This window comes from Scyliorhinus torazame, chromosome 18, assembly GCF_047496885.1.
Source record: "Scyliorhinus torazame isolate Kashiwa2021f chromosome 18, sScyTor2.1, whole genome shotgun sequence".
NCBI lineage: Eukaryota > Metazoa > Chordata > Chondrichthyes > Carcharhiniformes > Scyliorhinidae > Scyliorhinus > Scyliorhinus torazame.
The window spans coordinates 159,329,998-159,357,146 of record NC_092724.1 but is presented as its reverse complement, the minus strand read 5'-3'; the positions used below and the strand labels follow the sequence as shown (position 1 = coordinate 159,357,146).

General features: G+C 46.6%; 1 protein-coding gene across 10 annotated transcripts in view; it reads right to left on the bottom strand.

Annotated features, from left to right (window-relative positions):
• Positions 1–27,149, bottom strand: part of cep112 (centrosomal protein 112) — an 804,780-nt gene that overhangs the window by 187,433 nt on the left and 590,198 nt on the right. Inside the window, exon 22 of one of the 10 annotated variants that reach the window (XM_072483748.1) lies at positions 1,581–2,542. The exons of the other annotated variants lie outside the window; for them this stretch is intronic. Within the exon in view, the coding sequence (XP_072339849.1) occupies positions 2,360–2,542 (183 nt within the window). The 3' untranslated portion in view covers positions 1,581–2,359. Of the gene's footprint in view, positions 1–1,580; positions 2,543–27,149 lie in introns of those variants that run through there. 10 annotated transcript variants of the gene reach the window in all.

The following is a 27,149-nucleotide window of genomic DNA, read 5'->3' as shown; positions in this document are numbered from 1 at the left end:
GAGTTATATTTCTATAGCCTCCTTCACAACATCAGGATTTCCCCAAAGTGATTCCCAGCCACTGGATATAATGGTGTTATGAGTGACAGAAGTTGACTGGTTCCGGAGTATAATTCGGGGATGAGAATCAACCAAAACAAACATCACTTTTTTTTTTCAATTTGATAGCTATTTCTCCTTGATCTTTTACTCCAGTTGCCTAAAATAACCTGAGCTTTAGGAATCCCCTTTAAATAATCTTTGAAGGTTTATTCATTTGAACACTTAACGTTTTCATTCCTGAGTTCAGTAAATGTATTTTTGTGCTCGAACCAGGAAGGATGCCAATCTGTGCTCAACTTAGTCATAGCTGATCAAAGACGACCCAGTCACTTTGTCTTTCCAACCAGGATCTTTGGTAAGTTGTTTTTTTTTACTGCCCATTCACAGCACCAGATATTGACAACAGGCTCCACAGGGAGGGGGTGGGGGAAGCATTTCAGATTGAGAGCACCTCCCCAGAGGATTGCCCCCCCCTTTGAAGTTGATATTTGCCTTGCAGAGGCTGTCCTGGATTCATCCTTTAAAAGGAAATGAAGAAGGGCAGGAACAGAACACAATGAAATAAAAAGGAAAGCAAAGAAAATCCACTTTATTTCACACATCAAGGCTTCTTTGGACACTATGACGAGAAGTATAATTTAAGAACCATTGATGCATTTTCACTTTTGAGACAGGGTGGAGTGACTAGTAGCTTTCATTTTAGTATCTTGGTGGTATTTGAATTTTACATTCTTCGATCAATTTCAATTGTCTTCGCAAACAGCCTTTCATTGTTGTTTCTGACCCAAATTTGTCACCTTTTCTCATCTGCTGAATTTGCTGGCTTGTTTTGGGAGACAATTCCACGAGTGCTCCTCTAATACCTTGTTCAATCTTTCAAATATGAGTCTTGACAGTATCTGTAGAAAGAGTTTTCAAACACAAAGCCATCACATTTCATTGGATCCTGTCCTTGCCCAACTCAGTTGTCCATACGCTATCCAGTTGTAATTCGCAGCAGGGAATATAGGCTAACTTCCCCTTCCCCGCCAATGAACAATAAGGCCATCAACACCTGGACTGAGGTCTGTTAACGGTTCATAGTACACACATCAGTCTTGGGATCTTGCCATTTTGCTTCAGTGTCACACCAGTTTCATTATCCATTGAAGCGTTGGACAAAAGGTCAATGTACATTTTCATAGAAATCTGTTTCTCACCATTTGCGATTTCATTTGGAAGATTTGCAGAAAAGTTGAAAAAAGCTGCAATAAAAAGCTTGGGGAATGACGGAAATATAGAGTTACGATGATAGATTTAGGTGAGGCAAGATGTATGGCGGCTCAGTGGAGCATAAACATCAGTATGGAGTAATTGGGCCAAATGGCCTGTTTCAATGCTGTGTATCCAATGTAATCCGATGTAAATTCATTTGCATAGTGACGCTATGCAGATTTATGTCAATTCTCAGAGGCAGACAGTGCAATAAGCTTCATTGATTAGTGAAGAATTCTAATCAAAACAGAGACAGGCTATTAGTGAAGGCAATTGAAATTGAATTTTTAAAAATAAAAATATTTATTGAAGTTTTAGTTTTTCTTGGGTATGCAACAAAATTACATGTTACAAAGTAATACATTACCATTAGGCTTAACCTACATGTGTACAGAATGGAACTGGAAAACAACATTACAATTGGCTCGATATAATCACTGGACATTACTCCTATGGCCAAACCAAAGACTGAGGGAGGAGCAGGATAAAGTTGCAAAGACATAACGGTGCACATTTTTCCAAGCTGCACCAATCCGCGATCATCACAAGAAAGCAGGAAACATTTCTCGCAACGTGAGCCTCCACTGCAAGCATACGTACTAATGCCCTGAGCTCAGGTTATTTCTAACTGAACAGGGGTACAAGGCAGGGATGTCAGTTGTCTCCACTTTTTTTGCCTTAGCAATCGAGCAATAGAGCACAGGGGAGGGACCATAGGGGGTCCTTATATACAGATGATTTTTTACTATATATCACAGACCCATTCCTCAATGTGGGGGAGATAATGGAGTTGCTCAGGATGTTTGGCTCCTTTTCAGGGTACAAACTGAACCTGGGCAAGAGTGAATATTTTCCGGTGAACCTCTGGGGGAAGGGGAGCTGGTCCGGGAAGACTGCCGGTTCGTCCGGCCACAACCTGCTTCTGGTATCTGGGAATCCAGGTGGTCCATGGCTGGACCTCGCTCCATGAATTTAACTTTTCTAGTTTGGTAGATAGGGTGAAGGCCGATTTGGCCTTAACGGGAAGGATACAGACGGTGAAGATTAATATTCTTCCGAGGTTTTAGTTTTTGTTCCAGTGTCTCCCAGTCTTTCTTCCCAAGGCTTTCTTCAGGGTTATTAAATTGATATCTGGGGGACTTCCGGTGGCGGCTATGAAGGAGTAAGTCGCACATTTGGTGGCACCCGCTCGGGTCGGACTTTTGGACATCTCCTCCCGATTTTCTACCGGACTTGAACTGTAAAACTGAAGACAGAGGCAATTATGTACTGAATTCCCACATCGGTGCATGGAGAAAAGGACTAGAAGTGCTCGTAAAGGCAGAAACAGAGGGACAGAGAAGGCTTGTGCTGAAGCTGCAGCGGGAGACAGCATGGCGGAGGACCGGACCTCTGGTTTGTCCCGGTCAACGGAGCAGCTGATGCAAGTTATTCAGGAAGGCTTTACTAAGCAGAAGCGGAACTGTTTGGACCCAATAAAAGAGTCGATTGAGCAGCTGGAGCTTAGATTGGATGCCCAAGATCGGGCGATCCAGAAGGTGGAGAAGGCGCTGGCTGAGCAGGAGGAACACCAAACTGCGGTGGAGTTGGAGGTGGGGATGCTGAGAGACCAGCAGAAGAAGCTCCTGGAGAAGATGGAGGACCTAGAGAATAGGTCCCACCGGCAGAACTTGAGAATTTTTGATATGAAAGTATTTGCGAAACTTTCTGACAACAGAAAAGTGAATAACGTACACGCACAAGATTTAAAATAAAAATAATAATATTGGTGAATGAGCCGATTATTTTATCATTAATATAAAGTATACTAAATCCTTTATGTGCATCACAGGCTATTCTTGTTAATATCTTTTTCTCCATACCTTGAAGCACTAATAGTTTTTGTATATGACCCATGAAACAAGGAGACTCATGGCTTGTCTATGAAATAGGTTGCAGTTTTCGAAATGACAACTAGATGAATAAACGTTAAGAACAGTGGGCTGCATTTAATAAAATATAAGAAAAAAATAGCAAGCGTAATCACAAAAGAATTCGGAATAATAAACTCCAGAAAATGATCTATTTACTCCACATTTTTGACCTCTATTTCACTTCAACAATCTTTTTGCAAAAGTTATGGCCTAATCTTTTTTGCACAAATTATGCAAATTCCCTGGTGCAATTTCATGGCATTCAGCAGAAAATCTGTTGGGAACTGGTCTGTTGACTCTTCCTTCACCCCTTGCAGTATTTTTCATTGGAGTGTTGTTGGGTGTGTTATCACCACATACAAGTGATGGGAATACGTGGCATGATGCAGTTTAGAACATAGAACATAGAAAATACAGCACAGAACAGGCCCTTCGCCCCACGATGTTGTGCCGAACCTTTGTCCTAGATTATCATTGAATTTACAGTGCAGAAGGAGGCCATTCGGCCCTTTGAGTCTGCACCGGCTCTTGGAAAGAGCACCCTACCCAAACTCAACACCTCCACCCAACACCAAGGGCAATTTGGACATTAAGGGCAATTTATCATTGGCCAATTCACCTAACCCGCACATCTTTGGATTGTGGGAGGAAACCGGAGCACCTGGAGGAAACCCACGCAGACACGGGGAGGACGTGCAGACTCCGCACAGACAGTGACCCAAGCCGGAATCGAAACTGGGACCCTGGAGCTGTGAAGCAATTGTGCTATCCACAATGCTACCGTGCTGCCCTTGAGAACAAATAAATCTACACTATATCATTTAACCGTAATCCATGTACCTATCCAATAGCTGCTTGAAGGTCCCTAATATTTCCGACTCAACTACTTCCACAGGCAGTGCATTCCATGCCCCCACTACTCTCTGGGTAAAGAACCTACCTCTGATATCCCTCCTATATCTTACACCTTTCACCTTAAATTTATGTCCCCTTGTAATGGTTTGTTCCACCCGGGGAAAAAGTCTTTGACTGTCTACTCTATCTATTCCCCTGATCATCTTATAAACCTCTATCAAGTCGCCCCTCATCCTTCTCCGTTCTAATGAGAAAAGGCCTAGCACCCTCAACCTTTCCTCGTAAGACCCACTCTCCATTCCAGGCAACATCCTGGTAAATCTTCTTTGCACCTTTTCCAAAGCTTCCACATCCTTCCTAAAATGAGGCGACCAGAACTGTACACAGTACTCCAAATGTGGCCTTACCAAAGTTTTGTACAGCTGCATCATCACCTCACGGCTCTTAAATTCAATCCCTCTGTTAATGAACGCGAGCACACCATAGGCCTTCTTCACAGCTCTATCCACTTGAGTGGCAACTTTCAAAGATGTATGAACATAGACCCCAAGATCTCTCTGCTCCTCCACATTGCCAAGAACTCTACCGTTAACCCTGTATTCCGCATTCATATTTGTCCTTCCAAAATGGACAACCTCACACTTTTCAGGGTTAAACTCCATCTGCCACTTCTCAGCCCAGCTCTGCATCCTATCTATGTCTCTTTGCAGCCGACAACAGCCCTCCTTACTATCCACAACTCCACCAATCTTCGTATCGTCTGCAAATTTACTGACCCACCCTTCAACTCCCTCATCCAAGTCATTAATGAAAATCACAAACAGCAGAGGACCCAGAACTGATCCCTGCGGTACGCCACTGGTAACTGGGATCCAGGCTGAATATTTGCCATCCACCACCACTCTCTGACTTCTATCGGTTAGCCAGTTCGTTATCTAACTGGCCAAATTTCCCACTATCCCATGCCTCCTTACTTTCTGCATAAGCCTACCATGGGGAACTTTATCAAATGCCTTACTAAAATCCATGTACACTACATCCACTGCTTTACCTTCATCCACATGCTTGGTCACCTCCTCAAAGAATTCAACAAGATTTGTAAGGCAAGACCTACCCCTCACAAATCCGTGCTGACTATCCCTAATCAAGCAGTGTCTTTCCAGATGCTCAGAAATCCTATCCTTCAGTACCCTTTCCATTACTTTGCCTACCACCGAAGTAAGACTAACTGGCCTGTAATTCCCAGGGTTATCCCTAGTCCCTTTTTTGAACAGGGGCACGACATTCGCCACTCTCCAATCCCCTGGTACCACCCCTGTTGACAGTGAGGACGAAAAGATCATTGCCAACGGCTCTGCAATTTCATCTCTTGCTTCCCATAGAATCCTTGGATCCATCCCGTCAGGCCCGGGGGACTTGTCTATCCTCAAGTTTTTCAAAATGCCCAACACATCTTCCTTCCTAACAAGTATTTCCTCGAGCTTACCAATCTGTTTCACACTGACCTCTCCAACAATATCGCCCCTCTCATTTGTAAATACAGAAGAAAAGTACTCGTTCAAGACCTCTCCTATCTCTTCAGACTCAATACACAATCTCCCGCTACTGTCCTTGATCGGACCTACCCTCGCTCTAGTCATTCTCATATTTCTCACATATGTGTAAAAGGCCTTGGGGTTTTCCTTGATCCTACCCGCCAAAGATTGTTCATGCCCTCTCTTAGCTCTCCTAATCCCTTTCTTCAGTTCCCTCCTGGCTATCTTGTATCCCTCCAATGCCCTGTCTGAACCTTGTTTCCTCAGCCTTACATAAGTCACCTTTTTCCTCTTAACAAGACATTCAACCTCTCTTGTCAACCATAGTTCCCTCACTCGACCATCTCTTCCCTGCCTGACAGGGACATACGTATCAAGGACACGTAGCACCTGTTCCTTGAACAAGTTCCACATTTCACTTGTGTCCTTCCCTGCCAGCCTATGTTCCCAACTTATGCACTTCAATTCTTGTCTGACAACATCGTATTTACCCTTCCCCCAATTGTAAACCTTGCCCTGTTGCACGTACCTATCCCTCTCCATTACTAAAGTGAAAGTCACAGAATTGTGGTCACTATCTCCAAAATGCTCCCCCACTAACAAATCTATCACTTGCCCTGGCTCATTACCCAGTACTAAATCCAATATTGCCCCTCCTCTGGTCGGACAATCTACATACTGCGTTAGAAAAGCTTCCTGGACACACTGCACAAACACCACCCCATCCAAACTATTTGATCTAAAGAGTTTCCTCCACATCTCTGCTACTATTGGGGGGCCTATAGAAAATTCCTAACAAGGTGACTGCTCCTTTCCTATTTCTGACTTCAACCCATACTACCTCAGTAGGCTGATACTCCTCGAACTGCCTTTCTGCAGCTGTTATACTATCTCGAATTAACAATGCCACCCCCCCCACCTCTTTTACCACCCTCCCTAATCTTATTGAAACATCTATAACCAGGGACCTCCAACAACCATTTCTGCCCCTCTTCTATCCAAGTTTCCGTGATCCAAAGTTTCCTTTACTTCTGCCTCAGCAGTACTGGGTGCAAAAGTAGTCAAACATTCCTGACACCTAATGTTGCCGTGGGTAACTTGGCAGCAGGGAGATGGAAGTAACTAAGTGTGGTGGACATCTAGGCTCCTAAATCTGAAGATTTCAAGCGGCTGTCTTCAGATCTAAATAGACCATCAAAATGCAGTTAAATACTCCACGCAAGAAACAGTAGAGTGGGTTTTAAATGTGTAACATTATTGAAATACAAATGAACAGTCAACCGGAGATAACTGTCTTGGAATGGGTTTTGGAACAACAGTTCTAAAATTATTTTAAGCAACTGATTCAACAAGATGATTAGGATCTGGCTAAATGGCGATGAGCTAATTGTGTTGAAACACCGTTTCTTGTTCCCATTCTACTGACTATTCGATATAATGGTTCGAAAGAACTGCTACTGGATTGCAGATTCACCTTGTAAAAACATTGAAGCACTTATCCACTTCCTGAACTATTTTCCTAAGGCCAATGTTACTTCCTCTGGGCTCAGCTATAATGTGAATTGACCTGTAAAGGGCATACATTCTGGATATCAAATCCATTTGCCAGAAAGTTCAAAAAATTATACTGTCAAAGAAAAAAGCAATAGGAATAGTGTCCAATCTTCACATCTGTACACATTTAATAGAATATGGAAAGGCAGATAACTGCACAACAAAACAATTATAATAGCAAATGTTTCACAGTTGGTGAATGAGCCGATTATTTTATCATTAATATAAAGTATACTAAATCCTTTATGTGCATCATAGGCTATTCTTGTTAATATCTTTTTCTCCATACCTTGAAGCACTAATAGTTTTTGTATATGACCCATGAAACAAGGAGACACATGGCTTGTCTATGAAATAGTCCAATCCTTAAAACACAATAATGAAACTATAGACCAGGGCGTTTCAAACTGGGGGTCATGACCCACGAGTGGGTCGCGGGCGGTTGTCGGGAGGGTCGCAGAGTGATCGGTTGTGGTGTTCCCGAATGTGAGAGAAGCTTCCAACGGCCGCGACCGGGTTGCAAGAGAGGGTAATGGGCTGAGGGGGAGGGAATTATAGAATTTAGAGTGCAGAAGGAGGTCATTCGGCCCATCAAGTCTGCACTGGCGCCTCGAAAGAGCATTCTAGCTAAGACCACACCTCCACCCGGTCCCTGTAACCCCACCTAAACTTTTGGACACTAGGGGGTAATTTAGATTGGCCAATCCACCTAACCTGCACATCTTTGGACTGTGGGAGGAAACCCACGCAGACACGGGGAGAACGTACAAACTCCACACGGACGGTCACCCGAGGCCGGAATTGAACACAAGTCTCTGGAGCTGAGAGGCAGCAGTGCTAGCAGGATATGAAGGGGGAGGAGGGAAATAGCGGGGGGGCATTGATTGGTGGAGGGTTGAAAATGGCGGGATGTGGAGAGGTTGAGCTGACAGGCACAGCCTCGTCCTCAGAGAATCTGAAGAGGATGAGAGACTCCCTGGTCCTCCGGGCGTGTCGGACCCTTGCTGCCGCCTGTTCTTCATTCTCCGGCTCCTCCTCAGTCTCGGCCTCCATCCCCTCCAGGACTGCCTCCTCCTCCTCCTCAGACAAGGCCGCATGTCCATCTGCCTCCTCCTGCTCTTCCTCCAGCATGTCACCCTGTTGCTGTGCCAGATTGTGTAGGGCATAGCAGCCAATCACAAAGCAGCAGACCTGATGCGCAATCAATTGCACAAAGACGCAGATTGGGCACAACTGCGGCTTTATTACAGTCAGATGCGTGGCCTCCTGCTGCAGCTGGTGAAATGGCAGGGCACTGGAGGTCATGCATATTTATACAGTTCTTAGTGGGCGGAGCCAGCCGGCAGGGGCTACCGGCGAACCTGTAGTGCAGGTCCTACCTTACATCCCCTAATACAGTGGCTCACCACATTCACCCCCTGTTAAAAATGAATCCGGCGGGGGTGATGTGAAACTATATACAAATAGTGCAATTATGTACAGTGGTAAGAAGAAAAGAAAAAAAGTCCATGTTGACGGTCCGGAGTCCGTCAAAGGTTCAGCCGGTCCGGTGCTTTGGTGCTTCGTTGGGAGCGGCGTAACGGTGGCGGCGAGGCCGGTGGTGGAGGTGGCACCGATGGCGGTGCTGATGCTGGCCAGTCATCGGCGAACTCTGGGAGCGTGCCGAAGTCCTCTTTGTCATCTTGTGCGGAAAAAGGGGGAGGGTCTGGTGGAGTCAATGTTGGCGGCGCGGTGGGAGGGCGCATGGGTGGGTGGGGGTGGGGGGGGGGGGGGTGGGGGGGGTGTTGGGGTGGAACCTGACGGCGCCAGGTCCCTGAGTGAGACAGTATCTTGGCGGCCGTCGGGGAACTCAACCTAGGCATATTGAGGGTTGGCGTGGAGCAAGTGAACCCTGTCCACCAAGGGGTCCGCCTTGTGGAGTCGGATGTGCCTACGGAGAAGGACCGGTCCTCGAGCTGCGAGCCAAGTCGGGAGTGTGGACTTCCTGGGGAAGGTAAAAACACATTCATGGGGTGTGTTATTAGTGGCGGTGCACAATAGTGACCGGATGGAGTGTAGAGTGTCAGGGAGTAGGCTGCCAGCGAGAGGCTGGGAGGTTCCTGGACTGTAGGGCCAGCTGGACAGCCCTCCAAACCGTCCCATTCTCCCGTTCTACTTGCCCGTTTCCCCGGGGGTTGTAGCTTGTCGTCCTGCTGGAGGCTTTACCCCTGCTGAGCAGGAACTGATGCAACTCATCGCTCATGAATGAGGATCCCCTGTCACTGTGGATGTAGGCGGGGAAACCGAACAGAGCGAAGATGGTGCTGAGGACCTTGATGACGGTGGCAGACGTCATATCGGGGCATGGGATGGCGAAGGGGAATCTGGAGTACTCATCGACCACACTGAGAATGTACGTGTTACGGTCGGTGGAGGGGAGGTCCCTTTGAAATCCACGCTGAGGCGTTCAAAGGGGCGGGAAGCCTTCACCAGGCGCGCATGGTCTGGCCGGTAGAGGCGCGGCTTGCACTCCGCACAGACCTGGCACTCCCTGGTGACTGTCCTTACTTCCTCGACGGAATAGGGCAGATTGCGAGCTTTGACCAGATGGTACAATCGAGTGACCCCCGGGTGACAAAGGCTGTCGTGTAGGCCCGGAGTTGGTCCACTTGCGCGCTGGCACATGTACCTCGGGAGAGGGCGTCTGGGGGCTCGTTGAGTTTGAGAGTGAGGCTCTGGAGATTGCACTGGAAGTCCAGGCCCAACAGGAGTGCAGTGCAGAGATTAGGAACGACATAGAGGCGGAAGTTACTAAATTCTACACCCTGGACAGTGAGGGTGACTGTACAGAAGCCTCAGATCGTGACGGAGTGGGATCCGGAGGCTAGGGAGATCCTTTGATTGGCAGGATGGACCGCGAGAGAGCAGCGCCTTACCATATCTGGGTGTATGAAGCTTTCGGTGCTCCCGGAGTCCAGCAGGCACGAGGTCGCTTGGCCGTTGATTTTCACCGTCGTCGACGCGGTGGCCAGGTTGAGCGGGCGATATTGGTCCAGCGTCATCGAAGCGAGCTGCGGGTAGCCGTCGGATGCTTTGGGTGGCGAGCGTGTGCGGTTCCAATCTCGGGGTGTCCGGAGACCCTGTGGGGACAAGATGGCGGCGCCCATGGTGCGCACATTGCGGGGTCGGGACAAGATGGCAGTGCCCATGGTGCGCACATTGCGGGGTCGGGACAAGATGGCGGCGCCCATGGGGCTCACGTGGCCGAAGGAGGACAAGATGGCGGCTCCCATTGTGCGTCTGGCGTGGGGGAGGGGGCGATCGCAGCGACTGCGCAAGCCTGGCACACAGCCACAGAGTGGCCCTTTTTACTGCAGGACTTCCAAACGGCAGTGCAGGCCGAGCAGTTTTGGCGGGGAGTGCTTCTGCTGACCGCAGAAGTAGCAGCGGGAACCCCCAGGGTGCGCGGATCGGCGTGTGCCGCAGGCGTATTGGGAAGGCAGCTGAGGAAGTCATCGGCGGGGTCCAGGAGGGATATGAAGGGGTAGAAGGGTGGGCAGCGCGGCAGGAGGGGTAAGACTGCACATGACGGGATGCGATCATCATGGAGAGCGCCAAGGTTTTCGTCTCCGCCAGTTCGAGCGTGGCCCCTTCCAGTAATCGTTCTTGGATGCGGTCCGACGCAATCCCCGTCATGAAAGCATCGCGCATGAGGAGGTTCGCGTGCTCGGCGGCCGTAACAGCCTGACAGTCACAGTCCTGGACGAATGGAATCTGGGCGCGCCAGAAATCTTCGATGGACTCACCAGGTAGTTGCGAACGGGTGGCGAGTACATGCCTGGCGAAGAGCGTATTCGCCTTCTGCGCATAGTGTTCTTTGAGGAGTTCCATTGCTTTTGTGTAATTCGTGGCATCTTGGATCAACGGGAACACGCTGGAGCTCAGTCTGGAGTACAGGACGTTTATCTTCTGAGCCTCAGTTGGCGTGGGGTCCGCAGCGTTGATGTAGGCCTCAAAACATGCTAGCCAGTGAGTAAAGTCTTTTCTGGCGTCGGGTGAGTGCGGATCCAGCTGCAGGCGATCGGGTTTGATTCTGATATCCATTCTGTGGAAAAATCTGACTGTAATAAATTGATGCGCAATCAATTGCTCACAGGCGCAGATTGGGTACAACTGTGGCTTTATTACAGTCAGACGCGTGGCCTCCTGCTGCAGCTGGTGAAATGGCAGGGCATTTGAGGTCATGCATATTTATACAGTTCTTAGTGGGCGGAGCCAGCCGGCAGGGGCTACTGGCGAACCTGTAGTGCAGGTCCTACCTTACATCCCCTAATACAGTGGTTCACCACAAGACCCTCAAGAGGGGTGTACTGCAGGGCTTCACCAGAGTGGTCCAGGCATTGGAACCGCATTTTCTGTAGGCCAATGCACCACTCAGAGACAGCACGGGTGCTAACGTGGGCCTCATTAAAACGGGTCTCCACCTCAGTCTCAGGTCTCCGCACCAGCTTCATCAGCCATGACCTCAGCAGGTATCTCTTCTCCCACACAAACCAACCTGTCATCCTGGGGTGGTCCTCGAAGACATAAGGGATCTCCTAGTACCCTAGTAGCTGTCATGCACACTCCAGGATAGTGGGCACATAAATGCATGATTCAGAGGCGGTGGTCACACACGATCTGAACATTCAAGGAGTGGAACCCTGTTCTGTTAATATTGAGCACTCCGCGATGCCCTGGTGCTCGCAGGGCGACATACGTGCTAGTGATCACCCCTTGGACCTAGGCCATCCTGGTGATGGCAGACAATCCTGCAGCCCGGGCATCTTGGTGGGCCTGTCAAGCTGGAAGGTGATATTGTTGGATGCCCAAGCATATAGAGCATCTGTAAAGCCCCTAGTCGCCACATTCCGGCACCTGTTCAGGGAGGCTGGTACGGGAATTGAACCGTGCTGCAGGCCTGCCTTGGTCTGCTTTCAAAGCCAGCAATTTAGCCCTGTGCTAAACCAGCCCCATGCCCTGTGCTAAACCACCCCACCTTATTAGTTGCATCACAACTAATAAGGCGAATCCCTCATTTGAAATAGCCTTCAGCTGTTAAGCGAGAGGCTGCTTCCAGTCAAAGGGAATGAAATTGAATTTCAGCATTGAAGCCATAGCAGGGCTCTGTCCTGGAAGTGTTTGGTGGGACAGACAGGCTGCAGCTGTGGTTGCCCCTGTAATGGGTCTCCACAATATTTAAAGATGGCTTGAAGACCTCACAGACAAAAACATTCCTTGGGTGACATGCATTTATGCGTGGGTTTCTTCCAGGTGCTCCATTTTTTCCCACAGTCCAAAGATGTGCAGGTAGGTGGGGTCATGGGGACACGGTGGGGGACTGGGCCTAGGTAGGGTGCTCTTTCAGAGGTTCAGTGCAGACTTGATTGGTTGAATGGTCTCCTTCTGCACTGTAGGGATTCTATGGAAATCATGCACATGGTTTTGCAGCTATGATCAATCACATTCTTAACAATCTCATTCCCAAGAAAATGCTGAAATTCAATGTTTTAACCTGTAGTATGCCAAATCAAGTCAGGGAGAACGAGGGTAATTAAATTAGCTTTTATGTTTTGATGGCCTAAAATAAAAAACACAGCAAATTAGGATGAATAATTAATTAGTCCAATTAGATATATTTTAATCTGTAATAAAGACTATTACAGTGTAAAACTGACATTCTACCCTTTGCAAAGATGAAAATATAACATACTCAGTCCTGGGTTTCATAACACTTTCATATAGCTATCTGCCAAGCGCATTCAAATGGTATTAGATGAGTATTGGTATTCCAACAGTCTATTCGTTACCGTGGTGATGGAGGTATTGCCTATAACAAAAGCTGCTTTCATTCGTGTCCTTGATGTTCACACAATATACGGTCTTATGAACCGCTGTGAAATACCCTGCCAAGCCTGTAGTGTAATAGGCAAACTGATCATATCAAACCAGTATGTTTACTGGGGAGATTTGCCCCACACCAGGTAGGGACTGTAAATGGGGGGGCTTAACTGTGGCAAGTCTTTTATGTCACCAACTTGTTTCTCAACTATACTTCGGTACTTAAAATAACAACAAAATATTAACATATTGTATTGTTGGAAGGATGATGGTTTTTTAGGTATACCCAACTATTTTGTGCTGACAGGGGTATGAAAAATGGAATAAATACAAACAGGGTACAAGGTATCGCTGGCCAGTCCTATGTGTCTCTTTCAGCCAATTCCAGAAAAGCATTGTCACAGTTCTGATTACTTAGCCAGAAAATGGGGAATTGTGAAAAAATATAAATGATTAGGTAGAACCTAAGGTTTATCCTAAGGACCAAAGAGAAAATGCTGGAAAATCTCAGCAGGTCTGGCAGCATCTGTAGGGAAAGAAAATAGCTAACATTTCGAGCCAGATGACCCTTTGTCAAAGCTAAAAGACAGAGAAAGTGGGAAATATTTATACTGTAGAGTGAGAATGAAAGATCACTTCATCTTAATCCTAAGGATTAAGGTTTAACCTGCTTTCATGTCAGCATTCAGGAAATTGGTCCTATGGCAATTTCCAGAACATTTGTGGACAGGAATGAGGATGCCAGGATATACTCTCGGGCAGCACGGTGACAAGCATTGCTGCCTCACAGTGCCAGGGACCCGGGTTCAATTCTGGCCTTGGATGACTGTAGTGGGTTTGCACATTCTCCCTGTGTCTTCGTGGGTTTCCTCCGGTTTCCTCCCACAATCCAAAAAGATGTGCAGGTTAGGTGGATTGGCCATGCTAAATTGCCCCTTAGTGTCTAAAGATGTGTGGACTTGGTTAAGTGCTGATGACATGATCATAGTGGTTTGGATCTCGAACAACGATGAGTCAGAATACAAGAGGGAGATAGAGAACCTAGTGGAGTGCTGTAACGACAACAATCTCTCCCTTAATGTCAGCAAAACTAAAGGGCTGGTCATTGACTTCAGGAATCAAAGTATTGTCCACACCCCTGACTGCATCAACGGTGCTGAGGTGGAGATGGTTGACAGCTTCAAATGCCTAGGTGTGCACATCACCAACAATCTGTCCTGGTCCACACACGTCGACGATACGACCAAGAAAGCACAACAGCACTTATACTTTCTCAGGAAACTAAGGAAATTCGGCATGTCCACATTGACTCTCACCAACTTTTACAGATTGACGATAGAAAGTGACTTATCTGGCTGCATCACAGCTGGTATGGCAACTGCTCGGCCTAAGACCGTAAGAAACATCAGAGAGTCGTGAATACTGCCCAGTCCATCACACAAACCCATCTCCCATCCATTGACTGTCTACAAATCCCGCTGTCTTGGGAAAGCGGGCAGCATAATCAAAGACCCCTCCCACCCGGCTTATTCACTCTTCCAACTTCTTCCATTGAGCAGGAGATACAAAAGCGTGAGAACACGCACTAACAGACTCAAAAACAAATTCCCGCTGTTTCCAGACTCCTAAATAACCCTCTAATGGACTGATCTGAGCTCTTCACACATCTTCTCTACTGAGTAGTACTACACTCCGTATGCTTCGCCTGATGCCTGTGTCTATGTATTTACATTGTGTATTTTATGTTCGCCCTATGTATTTTCTTTTCATGTACGGAATGATCTGTCTGAAATGTATGCAGAACAATACTTTTCACTGTACCTCGGTACATGTGACAATAAAACAAATCCAATCTAAGGGGTTATTGGGATAGGTCAGGGGAGTGGCCTTGAGTGGAGTGCTCTTTCAGAGAGTCAGTGGTGACTCGATGGGCCGAATGGCCTCCTTCTGTACTGTAGGGATTCTATGTTCATTGCATCTTTATTTAAATTGTGTGCTTTGCCTGAATTGCCAGACACAGGTGAAGAGCTGCCTACTGTTCATCCGTTTCACATAGAAACTTCAGGGACTCTGGACTGACCTGCTTAGGCAGTCCTCTTAAAAGTCGATACAATGTTTATCTGCAATGTTTTGTGTTCATTTTCCAGACAAATTTGCAGAGGTTTGACCTATGTATTACAGTAATTTTTTTCTGGGAACTCAGCCATTTTTGTCTTTCTTTTGCTGCCAATACGTTCTTTCAGAATTCTTTATTTTGGCAGGCCTCTTTAAAAATTCGTCCTTGGGTCTCACTTGTAAAGCTGGCATTTATTGCTCAGCCCTAGCTGCCACTGTGAGGTGTGATGGGCCTCCTTGTTGCAACACTGCAGTCCTGTGGTGAAAGTACTCCCATGCAGCTATAAGGTAGGAAGATCCAGTATTTTGCCCCAACGGCAATGAAGCGACTTAAATGACACCAACTGAAGAGTTGGATATTGCATTCCTTACTGGTTTCCAAGTGTGCTGGACCTTTCAGGTGAGGGGGAGACGTTTATGAAGGGTCATCAAATACATGTGCAATGACACCAGAGAACCTGGCGCCTGCATTCATCAATCCCCATGACCAGCACTTGCAGTTGTCTTTACATGCACCTGGATATATTACTCGAATCTAAAATCAAGGAGAGCGACTGAACACCATAAAAACGTTCACATGATCAGTGAGTCAGAATGGATTTGTAAAAGTATCCATGCGGTTGCAGGCGATGAGCGGCTGGATGAGGTGCCCGACGGGCATGGGTCCTGAGTCGGGTAAGATGGAGGCGCCCACGGGCCGCACATGTCGTGGGGAAAGCAAGATGGCTTGGTCCTGGGAGACATCAGTTTGAAGAGGTGACTAAAGTAGTGGACAGAGGAATGTCTATGGATGGTATTCATAGGGACCTCCAGATAGCATTTGATAAAGTTCCTCATGAGAGACTGTTAGGAAAAACTGGAGTTCATGGAATTGAAGGCAAATTATTGATCTGGTTAGGAAATGGTGAGAGTGGAAGGAGACAAAAAGTAGCGAAATGTACAGGCAGCCTAATTGGCAGAATGTGACTATTCCCACAAGGATCAGTGTTGGGGATTCAAGTGTTCACCATATTCATTTACAACTTAGGTGGTAGGATAGAAATTGGCTGATGGCACAAAGACAGGCAGTATAGATCAAAGTGTAAAATTACTAAGAGCTACTACTGGTTGCTGGCTCAAATTATGTCCTTGTGTGCTGTAAGATTCTACAAATCAAAGAAATATAACTGTACATGTTAATGCCAAGGAAGTAGCCATGATGCTATTAGAAAGTAGCATGACAGTGGTTGCACTTTTGGAAGTCCTGCCAGGAAGGGGACAATCAATCTTCGAAAACCAGGATTAACAACTTCAATCCAGGGCTGAGCTAAATCGGGAACTTCCGAACAGTAGAGGAGGTCCTTGTGATGGAAGCCCATCTGTATCCTGTACCATGACCACCTCCCTCAAGAAAGGTCTGTCACCCAGATTTGACATGATGAAAACGTGTTTGCGAAAGACCAATGATTTGTACAATTTTTAAAATTTTACCATGCAGAAGGTGCAAACTCTTTGTGGGCTTGCAAACTCTCTGCTGTGCCCCACATTTAAATACACAGCCTTTATGTTGATATCTGCAAATCTCTTGATTTGAAGCCAGAAGAGGGGGCCTGGCTGGCTTCATTAAAATGGTGGGCAACTTTTATTCAGGCAACTTGCATATTTCTCTGATTGGCCATTTGCTAGAAGTTCCAAAAAAACACCTTCCTTTGGTACAGTTTTTGAACAACAAGATGAGATGTTAATTCTTGGCCCCATCTGCCTTCTCAGGTAGACAAGAGATGAAATTGCACTACTTAAAGAAGAGAAGGGATACGGTGGGCAACAGTTATCAGTCAACAAACATCACAACTGACTATCTGGTTATTAACACATTGCTGTGTATGAGGGCTTGATGTACGCAAATTGGCTGCTATATTTTCTATGTTCCGTCAGCGACCATACTTTAAAAAGCTGCTTGGCCGTATAGCACTTTGATATGGCTGAGGAGGCCAAATCACTGACAGGTTGTTGATGACTAAAGGGATCAGGTGTTAGTGGGAGAAAGCAGGAGAATGGGGAGTGAAATGTATCAGCCATGATTGAATGGCGGAGCAGACCTGATGGGCCGAACGGCCTAATTCTGCTCCTCTGTCGTATGGTCTTATTATGTCGCCCTATATCATTTACCTATTATTATGTCAGTGTAAGCTTGGTGTTTTTACAGGCTCTTCATCTTAAATCAACTGGTTGTCTAACAAACATTCTATGATTTGGATTATTATAAATCTGCTTCATCATAATTTTGACAAAATACCAAGTTAATCTGATAGAAACAATCAGTGATCTACCACATGTATCTGCAGACATCTTAGGCATCATTTTAGGCACCAGGTCACATTTCAAATCAAGGACGTGGGGGGATTTTACATTTGATGAAAATGAACCTGAGACTTCTCTCCATGCCCAGAGAATGTATGCAGCTCAATTCAAGCTTGTTTTAAAAAGAGAGAACACAAAATATGCATATTTAAAAATACCACCATTTTATACATTTTTTAAAGTCAATCTTTTGAAGCTTTTTAGAATTTTCAGATTCAGAAAAGCATCTCATCTACATATGGATTGTGAAAGTATAAAAGATCAAAGCAAGAAGAAACTGAAAAAAGGGCAGTGTAGGCACTGTGTATTCCATTCAAAGTGCCTGACTTCAACACGTAACGGTAATCCTTAAATTGTAAATTCCATGCCTCGAAGAACAAAGTGACTGTGAAATGTTGACAGTGTTATGCATACTGCAGTGCTCTGCATAGGAAAATTCTTCATGACAGATAATCCAAAATTATGTGATTTATACAATGTTTATCAATAGTTTGCAAATGGCTTGGAGCTGTCAGCACGTTGGTGCAGGTCTGTGAATATCGTTTACTCATTTTGGACATGCCTGTAGTTCCGGCACAGCTTGTCTCAATGTTTGTTACATATATGTGTATAGAAAAAAAGAATAAATGTTAAAAATTAGGAATGGTTATGTCCTGTAGAACCGACTGACGTATTTCAACGGTATTTCTTTTTTTTTTGCTTACTGTGGTTCATATGCAGCACTTACAGTTAAACAGCTGCTTCTCGGATGAAAGGAAAAGCACAAAAATGGGAGTGGTGCCGAAAGATGTTAAGGTCTATTGATGGAACATACAACAAACCATCCATTTCCTCATATACAGCTGCAGTGAAGATGAATAAAAGTAAAAGAATGCATTAAGTGCAGAGTGTGCAGCATACCAACATTCTTGGCCATGGGGGAGGGCATGGGCTTGCCTCCATAATAATCCATGAGGCAGATTAACCAATCTCAGTTGGACTGTCAGGGGCAGAGGGATTACAAATTAAAAACATCTGGGAGTCAAATTAATTGTTCTCCTGCCTCACTTAGTCAGCATCATTATAGCACAAAGGGAGGCCATTCAGCCTACCAATTTTATGGCAGTTCTTCGAAGAGAAATTCAGATAATCCCATTGCCCTGCTCTATATCTATAGCTCTGCAGGTGTATTTCCCACATGTGCCTATCCAATTTCTTTGAAATCATTCATCATTTCTGATTTCACCACATCTACCTGATTATAATACTTCATTTTTATCTAAAGTCTACTCTTTCTTTTATTTAGTTAATTAACTTAAAAGTTGCTGTTTGGTTTAGAAGAAGGTGAATTTTCAATCAGCTTCAAACATAGGTTCTACTTGTAGGTACTTGCAGCTGGAGCTTGTTAATTAGCTAATTGGATTAGGCCAGTTTTCAGAGGCTAGATTCACAGTATAAAAGTGATCCCTGCACTGAGTGCTGAATTTGGTGCATTTGAGTGCTATAGTGAGAGGTTGGTGACAGAGGGAGTGCTGGATTTGGGTGCATTTGAGTGCTATAGTGAGAGTTTGATGACTGAGGGAGTGCTGAATTTGGTGCATTTGAGTGCTATAGTGAGAGTTTGGTGACTGAGGGAGTTAGGTGAGGAGGGAGTAAGGTGCTCCTTTCATTTTGTTTCTTACATTTCTGCAAAGAGTGAGAAGAGAGCCAGGAGTTTACAGAGAGTGCAGCTGACTGGGAGCAGAGTCGGAGATCCAGTTGGTCTACAGGACAGCTATATTCTGTAAGGTAAGAGGGGATGGAGGCTAGGCCAGTTGCATGCTCCTCCTGTAGGATGTGGGTGGTGAGGGATACCACCGGTGTCCCCGCTGACTATACCTGCGGGAAGTGCACCCAACTCCAGCTCCTCCGAGACCGTGTTAGGGAACTGGAGCTGAAGCTGGATGAACTTCGGATCATCCGGGAGGCAGACGGGGTGATAGAGAAGAGTTACAGGGAGGTAACCACACCCAAGGTACAGGACAAGAATAGCTGGGTTACAGTCAGGGGAAAAAAAACAAATAGGCATACAGTGCAGGGATCCCTCATGGCCGTTCCCCTTCAAAACAAGTATACCGTTTTGGATGCTGTTGGGGGTGATGACCTACCGGGGGAAGGCCCTAGCGGTCAGGTCTCTGGCACTGAGTCTGGCTCTGGGGCCCAGAAGGGAAGGGGGGAGAATAGAAAAGCAATAGTTGTCGGAGATTCAATGGTTAGGGGAATAGATAGGAGATTCTGTGGTCGCGAGCGAGACTCCCGGAAGGTATGTTGCCTCCCGGGTGCCAGGGCCAGGGATGTCTCAGACCATGTCTTCAGGATCCTTAAGGGGGACGGGGAGCAGCCAGAAGTCGTGGTGCACATTGGTACCAACGACGTAAGTAGGAAAAGGGGTGTGGAGGTAATAAACGAGTTTAGGGAGTTAGGCTGGAAGTTAAAAGCCAGGACAGACAGAGTTGTCATCTCTGGTTTGTTGTCGGTGCCACGTGATAGCGAGGCTAGGAATAGGGAGAGAGTGCAGCTGAACACGTGGCTGCAGGAATGGTGTAGGAGGGAGGGCTTCAGGTATTTGGATAATTTTAGCGCATTCTGGGGATGGTGGGACCTGTACAAGCAGGACGGGTTGCATCTGAACCAGAGGAGCACCAATATCCTGGGAGGGAGGTTTTCTAGTACTCTTCGGGAGGGTTTAAACTAATTTGGCAGAGGAATGGGAACCGGATTTGTAGTCCAGCAACTAAGGTAGCCGATATTCAGGATGCCAAAGCGTGTGATGAGGCAGTGGGGAAGGGAACACTGACAAAGGAGAGTACTTGCAGGCACGGAGATGGGTTGAAGTGTGTATACTTCAACGCAAGAAGCATCAGGAATAAGGTGGGTGAACTTAAGGCATGGATCGGTACTTGGGACTACGATGTGGTGGCCATCACGGAAACTTGGATAGAAGAGGGGCAGAAATGGTTGTTGGAGGTCCCTGGTTATAGATGTTTCAATAAGATTAGGGAGGGTGGTAAAAGAGGTGGGGGGGGGGGGTGGCATTGTTAATTCGAGATAGTATAACAGCTGCAGAAAGGCAGTTCGAGGAGTATCAGCCTACTGAGGTAGTATGGGTTGAAGTCAGAAATAGGAAAGGAGCAGTCACCTTGTTAGGAATTTTCTATAGGCCCCTCAATAGTAGCAGAGATGTGGAGGAACAGATTGGGAAACAGATTTTGAAAGTCACAGGGTAGTAGTCATGGGTGACTTTAACTTCCCAAACATTGAGTGGAAACTCTTTAGATCAAATAGTTTGGATGGGGTGGTGTTTGTGCAGTGTGTCCAGGAAGCTTTTCTAACACAGTATGTAGATTGTCCGACCAGAGGAGGGGCAATATTGGATTTGGTACTTGGTAATGAACCAGGGTAAGTGATAGATTTGTTAGTGGGGGAGCATTTTGGAGATAGTGACCACAATTCTGTGACTTTCACTTTAGTAATGGAGAGGGATAGGTGCGTGCAACAGGGCAAGGTTTACAATTGGGGGAAGGGTAAATACGATGTTGTCAGACAAGAATTGAAGTGCATAAGTTGAGAACATAGGCTGTCAGGGAAGGACATAAGTGAAATGTGGAACTTGTTCAAGGAACAGGTACTACGTGTCCTCGATATGTATGTCCCTGTCAGGCAGGGAAGAGATGGTCGAGTGAGGGAACCATGGTTGACAAGAGAGGTTGAATGTCTTGTTAAGAGGAAAAAGGAGACTTATGTAAGGCTGAGGAAACAAGGTTCAGACAGGGCGCTGGAGGGATACAAGATAGCCAGGAGGGAACTGAAGAAAGGGATTAGGAGAGCTAAGAGAGGGCATGAACATTCTTTGGCGGGTAGGATCAAGGAAAACCCTTTTACACATATGTGAGAAATATGAGAATGACTAGAGCGAGGGTAGGTCCGATCAAGGACAGTAGCGGGAGATTGTGTATTGAGTCTGAAGAGAAAGGAGAGGTCTTGAACGAGTACTTTTCTTCTGTATTTACAAATGAGAGGGGCGATATTGTTGGAGAGGACAGTGTGAAACAGACTGGTAAGCTCTAGGAAATACTTGTTAGGAAGGAAGATGTGTTGGGCATTTTGAAAAACTTGAGGATAGACAAGTCCCCCGGGCCTGACGGGATATATCCAAGGATTCTATGGGAAGCAAGAGATGAAATTGCAGAGCCATTGGCAATGATCTTTTCGTCCTCACTGTCAACAGGGGTGGTACCAGGGGATTGGAGAGTGGCGAATGTCGTGCCACTGGTCAAAAAAGGGACTAGGGATAACCCTGGGAATTACAGGTCAGTTAGTCTTACTTCAGTGGTAGGCAAAGTAATGGAAAGAGCACTGAAGGATAGGATTTCTGAGCATCTGGAAAGACACTGCTTGATTAGGAATAGTCAGCACGGATTTGTGAGGGGTAGGTCTTGCCTTACAAGTCTTATTGAATTCTTTGAAGAGGTGACCAAGCATGTGGATGAAGGTAAAGCAGTGGATGCAGTGTACATGGATTTTAGTAAGGCATTTGATAAGGTTCCCCATGGTAGGCTTATGCAGAAAGTAAGGAGGCATGGGATAGTGGGAAATTTGGCCAGTTGGATAACGAACTGGCTAACCGATAGAAGTTAGAGAGTGGTGGTGAATGGCAAATATTCAGCCTGGATCCCAGTTACCAGTGGCATACCGCAGGGATCAGTTCTGGGTCCTCTGCTGTTTGTGATTTTCATTAATGACTTGATGAGGGAGTTGAAGGGTGGGTCAGTAAATTTGCAGACGATACGAAGATTGGTGGAGTTGTGGGTAGTGAGGAGGGCTGTTGTTGGCTGCAAAGAGACATGGATAGGATGCAGAGCTGGGCTGAGAAGTGGCAGATGGCGTTTAACCCTGAAAAGTGTGAGGTTGTCCATTTTGGAAGGACAAATATGAATGCGGAATACAGGGTTAACGGTAGAGTTCTTGGCAATGTGGAGGAGCAGAGAGATCTTGGGGTCTATGTTCATACATCTTTGAAAGTTGCCACTCAAGTGGATAGAGCTGTGAAGGAGGCCTATGATGTGCTAGCGTTCATTAACAGAGGGGTTGAATTTAAGAGCCGTGAGGTGATGATGCAGCTGTACAAAACTTTGGTAAGGCTACATTTGGAGTACTGTGTACAGTTCTGGTTGCCTCATTTTAGGAAGGATGTGGAAGCTTTGGAAAAGGTGCAAAGAAGATTTACCAGGATGTTGCCTGGAATGGAGAGTAGGTCTTACGAGGAAAGGTTGAGGGTGCGAGGCCTTTTCTCATTAGAACCGAGAAGGATGAGTGGCGACTTGATAGAGGTTTATAAGATGATCAGGGGAATAGATAGAGTAGACAGTCAGAGACTTTTTCCCCGGGTGGAACAAACCATTACAAGGGGACATAAATTTAAGGTGAATGGTGGAAGATATAGGGGGGATGTCAGAGGTAGGTTCTTTACCCAGAGAGTAGTGGGGGCATGGGAGAATGCACTGCCTGTGGAAGTAGTTGAGTCGGAAACATTAGGGACCTTCAAGCAGCTATTGGATAGGTACATGGATTACGGTAAAACGATATAGTGTAGATTTATTTGTTCTTAAGGGCAGCACAGTAGCATTGTGGATAGCACTATTGCTTCACAGCTCCAGGGTCCCAGGTTCGATTCGGCTTGGGTCACTGTCTGTGTGGAGTCTGCACATCCTCCCAGTGTCTGCGTGGGTTTCCTCTGGGTGCTCCGGTTTCCTCCCACAGTCCAAAGATGTGCAGGCTAGGTGGATTGGCCATGATAAATTGCCCTTAGTGTCCAAAATTGTCCTCAGTGTTGGGTGGAGGTGTTGACTTTGGGTAGGGTGCTCTTTCCAAGAGCCGGTGCAGACTCAATGGGCCGAATGGCCTCCTTCTGCACTGTAAATTCAATGATAATCTATGATTAATCTAGGACAAAGCTTCGGCACAACATCGTGGGCCGAAGGGCCTGTTCTGTGCTGTATTTTTCTATGTTCTATGGGTCAAAGTTTCAAATCTGTGTCCCCTGGCCTAGTCCTTGTCTATCAGATAATGGTTACTGTTTTTCTTGTCTTAACTTAACCTTGGGGGTGATCTTGTGCCATGTTAGCCATAAGCGAGAATGGTGACGTGGATGCAATGGTGACGTGGGTGCAAAATATCTTAAGTGTTTTGATTCTCGCTGGCGAGATTGCATTTCATGATTTTCCACGCCGTTCACTGATGATGTAATGAAGTTCCCACCCACAAAGGGCACGAACATCATTGTAATACATTTACATATAATTAACAAGCGCCGCCACATGAACCCCACTCTTTGAATATTCATACCTCATTGATGTGATATCATGTTGGTGGATAGAGCATGGGGTGTCCCTGTGCGGCATCTGGTAGTGCCGCCATCATCGTTGTTGATGAGGGTTTTGTTACTTGTGGGGGCGGAGGAGAGAAGTACTTTGGAGATTTATGGGAGGATCCTAGTGGAAGATATAGTATCGCTGGAGGGCTTAAGACCAAGTGGGAGGAAGAGTTGGTGGCAGAACTGGATGATGGAGTGGGTGTGAGGCGCTGCAGAGGGTGAGTGCCACATCTTCGTGTGCGAGACTTAGGCTAATACAGTTGAAGGTGGTGCACAAGGTGCATTTAACCACATCTAGGATGAGTAGGTTGTTCCCGGGAATGGAAGATAAGTGTGAGCGTTGTGAGAGGGGCCCGGACAACTGTGCGCACATGTTCTGGTCATGCCCTGAGCTTATGAGATTCTGGATCTCCTTCTTTAACACCATGTCTGCAATTCTTCACATTGAATTGGAGCCTTGTCCCCTAGGGGCTATATTTGGGGTGTCAGACCTGCCTGAGCTGCAGACAGGGGCGGGGGCTGATGTTCTGGCCTTTGCCTCGCTGATCGCTCACAGGCAGGTTGGAGTGGATCAGGTTGGAGTGGAGGTCAGCTTCTCCACCAAGTGCCTCAGTATGGCTGGGGGATTTCATGGAGTTTTTACACCTCAAGAAAGTCAAGTACGCCATGAGGGGGGCTATTGAACGGTTCTACAAAAGATGGCAGCCGTTTATTTGAACTTTAACGAGCTGGTCATCGGCAACTGTTAGGGAGGGGGAAGGGTTTGTGGGGGGTTGGGGTGTGTGGGTACTGTTGCTTTTATTTGTTTTATTGTTAAGTAATTATCATCAATGTCGAATAAAATGAAGCCAGACAGGTGGTTGATGTGTTGGTGGGGGAGCATTTCACTGATAGCGACCACAACATGGTTCAATTTAAATTTGTTATGGACAAAGAAATAGACAAGTTGCAAAATAAAAGTTTTGGAATGGGGGAGAGTAGCTTTTAACAAAATAAGACAGGATCTGGCCAAGTTACTTGTGGGGAAATCTACAGAAGTGCAGTGAGGGGCATTCAAAGATGAAATGGGGAGGGTACAGGCACATTATGTTCCCTCTCGGGTAATAGGAAGGTGTAACAAACCCAGAAAACCATGGATGACAGAGACATTTAGGATACGATGAGAAGGAAAAGAGAGACTTAAAAAAACTTTTTTTAAGAGTACCCAATTAATTTTTTCCAATTGAGGGGCAATTTAGCGTGGCTAATCCACCTAGCTTGCACATTTTTGGGTTGTGGGGGTGAAACCCACGCGAACACAGGGAGAATGTGCAAACTCCACACGGACAGTGACCCAGAGTCGGGATCGAACCTGGGACCTCAGCGCCGTGAGGCTGCAGTGCTAACCCACTGCGCCATGGTGCTGCCCCGAAAAGAGAGACTTTTAACAAGTATAAGGGGAGCAAGTCTGCAGAGGCATTAGTGGAGTACAGAAAGTGCAGGACGGAGCTTAAGAAAGCAATTAGGAGAGCAAAGAGGTGATATGAGAATGCTTTGGCTGGTAAAAGTAGGGAAAATCCTAAGATATTCTATAAGTGTATCAATGGGAAGAGGATAACCAGGGAAAGACTAGGGCTCATTAAGAACCAAGGGGGAAATCTGTGGGTGGAGCCAGGGGACATTGGTAGGGTGTTGAATGAATATTTCACATCTGTCTTCACCCAAGAGAATGAAGAGGTAGTTCTGGATCTTGGTGAGAGAGATTGTGAGATTCTTGAGCAAATTGTCCTAGGAAGTGACAAGATATTGGAGGTGTTGGCGGGCTTGAAGGTGGGCAATTCTCCAGGTCTGGATGAATTGTGTCCCAGGCTGCTGTGTCCCAGGGAGGTGAGGGAGGAGATTGCTGTGGCTCTGACCCAAATTTTTAATTCCTCTCTGGCCACGGTAGAGGTGTCAGAAGACTGGAGAACAGCTAATGTGGTCCCACTATTTAAGAAAGGCTGTAGAGACAAGCAAGGGAACTACACACCAGCGAGTCTCATGTCAGTGGTTGGGAAACTACTAGAGAAGATTCTGAAGGAGGCAATCTATCTCCACTTAGAAAGGCAAGGTTTGATCAGGGATAGTCAGCATGGCTTTGTCAGAGGGAGGCCATGCCTAACAAATTTGATTGATTTTTTGAGCATGTAACTAAGTGTGCAGATGAGGGTGGTGGTGTTGATGGAGTTTACATGGATTTCAGCGAAGCCTTTAACAAGGTCCCACATGGGGGACTTATTAAGAAGGCAAATGCATGACTTCCGGGTGCGGCGATGACCAGCTAAGTCGCACGTTTCGGCAGCTCCCGGTGGAACGGACTTTTGGGCTCTTGATAGGAGCCCCAACGGCAATTTTAACGGCTAAAAACACCGTGCGGTAAACCAGAAGGGAATTCCCCCTGGACACGGATGGAAAAAGGAGAGGAAAGTGGCCGGATTGCAGCGGATCCTTTGGAACAGCGGCAAAGAAGGCAAGCAAAAACCAAGATGGCGTCGGAAGGTGGCAGTTTCACATGGGGCCCTGAACAACAAGAGTTCTTGAAATGCTGCGTGGAAGAGATAAAAAAGGAAATGAAGAAAGAGCTGCTGGCCCCGATACTACAGGCGATTGAAGGGCTAAAGGAGGAACAAAAGACCCAGGAGCGGGAGCTTCGGGTCGTGAAGGCGAAGGCAGCCGAGAATGAGGACGATATACAGGGCCTTGTGGTGAAGACGGAGATACAGGAGGCACATCAGAAACGATGTGTGGAGAGGTTGGAGGCACTGGAAAACAACGCAAGGAGGAACAACCTGAGGATTCTTGGTCTTCCTGAAGGTGTGGAGGGTGCGGACGTCGGGGCATATGTGAGCACGATGCTGCACTCGTTAATGGGAGCGGAGGCCCCGGCGGGTCCGTTGGAGGTGGAGGGAGCATACCGAGTTATGGCGCGAGGACCGAGAGCAGGAGAAACTCCCAGAGCCATAGTGGTGAGATTCCTCCGTTTTAAGGATAGAGAAATGGTCCTTAGATGGGCGAAGAAAACTCGGAGCAGTAAATGGGAGAACGCGGTGATCCGCGTTTATCAAGACTGGAGTGCGGAGGTGGCGAGAAGGAGGGCGAGCTTTAATCGGGCCAAGGCGGTGCTTCATAAAAGGAAGATAAAATTCGGAATGCTGCAACCGGCAAGACTGTGGGTCACATATCAAGGGAGGCACCACTACTTTGAGACGGCGGATGAAGCGTGGACTTTTATTGTAGAAGAAAAACTGGAATGAGTGGATTATTAAAAAGAAC